This window comes from Argentina silus, assembly GCF_951799395.1.
Source record: "Argentina silus genome assembly, chromosome: 7".
Lineage (NCBI taxonomy): Eukaryota > Metazoa > Chordata > Actinopteri > Argentiniformes > Argentinidae > Argentina > Argentina silus.
Window position 1 is genome coordinate 18,328,575 of NC_139661.1, and position 3,345 is coordinate 18,331,919.

The window sequence follows — 3,345 nt, forward strand, 5'->3', positions numbered from 1 at the left end:
CTCTCTCTCTCTCTCTCTTTCTCTCTCTCTCCCCCCCTCTCTTTCTCTCTCTCTCTCTCTCTTTTTGAGATGATGGGTTGTTATTTTTAGTGCCATTCATACACTTTTCAGGTACAAATTTAAACATGTTTGCGGGGATTCGGAAATACCTTCAACAGTGATCTCTAATCCTCGTCTTGGAAAGGTACAGAGTAGGCTAGTTTTCATTGTAGGATATCTCACCTCTACTCGCCTAACTGCTTTTTACATTGGCGATTGACGATTTTGAGTTGTGTGGTCAAATAGCGCTCTGTCTCTATTGGTCATTGGACTCTTTTCACGATGGCTATTTTTCCTACAATAGCCCAGCCTACCTACAACATTATGCTAAAAGTAAAGACATCGTAATAATGTAATAATGCTGGGGCACCAAATCGACTTAATCTATGGCCATACAGTGGACCGTTGGCCGGGCGGAGTTGTCAACACGGTATAGGTGAGGCGCTGTGGACTATGTGTCATGCGGCCTCGCTAAGCGGCGCTGTCCACGGTGCTGACAGCGAGTCCGTTTGAAGGAACTCACAGTTTAGAATTTAGATCGCAAAGCACAGCAAGAACAGTGAGCTTAATTGCATGATGACAATTACATTGACAAGTAGATTGTCATAACATGTGATGAAAGATTAGGCTATATCTGACGGTACATAATGACTGCACCGCTTGTACTAGCAGGTAAACTCATGTCTCACCTTCGACTTCATCCTCGGGCAGGTTGACCGGAGGGCGGTAGGCGAGGATGTCCGGGATGGTGCAGATTCCCCGGTACATCAAAGTGGAGGTCACTGGATGCATAGGCATGACTGCGATCTTTGGCGGCCACCTGCGCCCTGCTCTTCATATAGAATGGTTTAGAGAGTGGATCGCAACTTTCCCCTACTTTTAGAGAGGGTAAAGAGGATCAAGTCCATGAGTAGGAAGCGCAGCGGTTGCAGCTTCCAGAGGCAGGAGAGAGAGAGAGTTCCGTGTGAGATCCACTGATACCTAACTCTCTTTCGTCAAAGCACAGGACGGAGCTTAATCGAGGCAATTCTGTTTAAAATTTAACGCTGTCAAACTATGTAATTTCAGATTTCCTGGATCATCTGGATACTGATACTACGCATAAGTGTTTGTAAATGTCAACCGTTAAAAATGGCTTCACCTATGCACTGAATAAAACCCACTCATATCACGGCGGCTCCATAAGCATAGACGCCGCCAGCAACCTTCCAGCAGCGCAACAAGCTTTAAATAAAAAAAAATAGAGGTTTCTGCGCAAGACAGATCAACCGTAAAACAATTCGATCTATCCTATTCAATAATCCTTTATCCGCTGTTTTAGTCCAGTCGTTTTGGTGGAATGAAGGCATTCATTCATCCACTTGTTGAATATCTGTTCTGACTTACAACGCTCTCTGTCCTTTATCTTTCCATGGAGCTTTTAGTGATGACAACCAGGTGAGAGAAATTATGAAAGAAAACACTAATAACCTATACGTTAAATGTGTTCATTCACTCAACTCACCAAAAGGCGAGGTGCAGGAGTATAATCCTTACCAAAAATATACGTTCTGCGCACAGGCACTCTCGCTCGCCCGCCCTTATTTGGTCATGGGCACGAGGGCGCATTTCCATCACCAATTCCCTCTCCGTTCCGCACAGGTAAGGGAATGCTTTGCCGAGTGAGCGGCAGCTCGGTGTGTACTCTGCTTTCTTTCACATACAGACACACACACTCCGTGACTCCAGTGAATGCGCGTGTGTAGTTATCCCTCTCACTGCATTCATTCTGTATTCAGCTCAGCGCGCGCTCTAAATCCTGGTCTACTCACCACCGCCCGTAGCGACACATGACACCCCCCCCCCCGGCACCACATAAACAATGAGAGGTGTGATTAATGGCCGGGAGTCACATGTACGGATGATTTCCCCTCTGACGTCTCCCTAATAGAAATTAATACTTCTTAATCCTGTGCCTTAAATTATATTCATAATAATAATCAGGCAGTGTGCCACAGAGGCTGTTGACCAGAAACCGTTGTACGTGAAGCATTTAAATGTGCTGGGCATCAATGTTAAATATTTACAAATTAATTAACACAGTGTTTGCTATTCTTAAATTCAATAGTGTCGTTGACAAAGGTCAAACAACATACTCCAAATACCCAGATATCATGCTGGGGTATTTGCATATGCTGGGGTATTTGTGTGTGTGTGTGTGTGTGTGTGTGTGTGTGTGTGTGTGTGTGTGTGTGTGTGTGTGTGTGTGTGTGTGTGTGTGTGTGTGTGTGTGTGTGTGCATGCGTGCGTGCGTGTGTGTGTGCGTGCGTGTGTGTGTGTGTAATCATCTGGAGTCTCTGTGGTCATGGTGCAGTGTCACAATCTACAGACCTAAACCTCCCAAATAAAATGAACTTCTTGCCCAATTGACATGGTTGGCTGAATCAGTCTAGGAGGGATGGGTACTTTCTCTTGTGTCACTCTGTGACAGACCCCGGCTGTGTGTCTCCCACCCACCCTTCCCTCCCTCCCCATCCCTCATCCCTCAACAGAGTATCCCCTCCCTCCCTCCCTCCCTCCCTCCCCATCCCTCATCCCTCAACAGAGTATCCCCCCCCTCCCTCCCTCCCTCCCTCCCTCCCTCCCCCTCCCTAATCCCTCAGCAGACCTCTCTCTTCTGCACCAGAAACCCCCTCTTAGGCATCACACTCCTGACTGAGTTTGATAACATTGTTTGATGTTTCATGACACGGTGGTGATGCTCTGTTGACAGCACTGAAAGGCAGGGCTGTCTGTGGTCAATTCCCCCGTAACTCACAAATTGAACTGATTCACCATGTATGACCAGGAGAGTTGTCCATTTGTTTTAGTTTTTTTCCAAGAGGTTTCTTTGAAATTCATTAGAGTTAAAATGAACTGACTATATCCCTTGTGGTTTTGGTGTACTGTTATTTAAGCACCCTAAGGTTTTTGAGAAGAATTGGGATTGTGGATAATGAATTTCAATTGCTTCATGAGTGTAACAGTCCTAATGGAATCGTAGCCAAATAATGGCTAAGTTGAAGCAATTGTTGTATCTTGATCCCCCTGTCTAGCCTCTTTTAAGCCTTCTATTTGAAAAGCAATTACATCAGAGGCGACATGAGCACCTTGTTAGGTATGCTCACACAAGCCTGTACACAAACTCACACTCACACTCACACACACGCACACACACACAAGCACACACAAGCAAACACAAGCACACGCAAGCGGCATGAGCAGCTTGTTAAGTATGCTCACACAAGCCTGCACACAAACTCACACTCACACTCACACACAGGCACA

The 3,345-nt window shown here is 45.9% G+C and overlaps 1 protein-coding gene across 1 annotated transcript in view; it reads right to left on the reverse strand.

Annotated features, from left to right (window-relative positions):
• Positions 1-837, reverse strand: part of cabp7a (calcium binding protein 7a) — a gene marked incomplete at both ends in the record, with an annotated part of 14,885 nt that extends 14,048 nt beyond the window's left edge. The window contains one exon of the mRNA XM_083672966.1: positions 729-837. Within this exon, the coding sequence (XP_083529092.1) occupies positions 729-837 (109 nt within the window). The remainder of the gene's footprint in view (positions 1-728) is intronic.
• Positions 838-3,345: the final 2,508 nt, after the last annotated feature.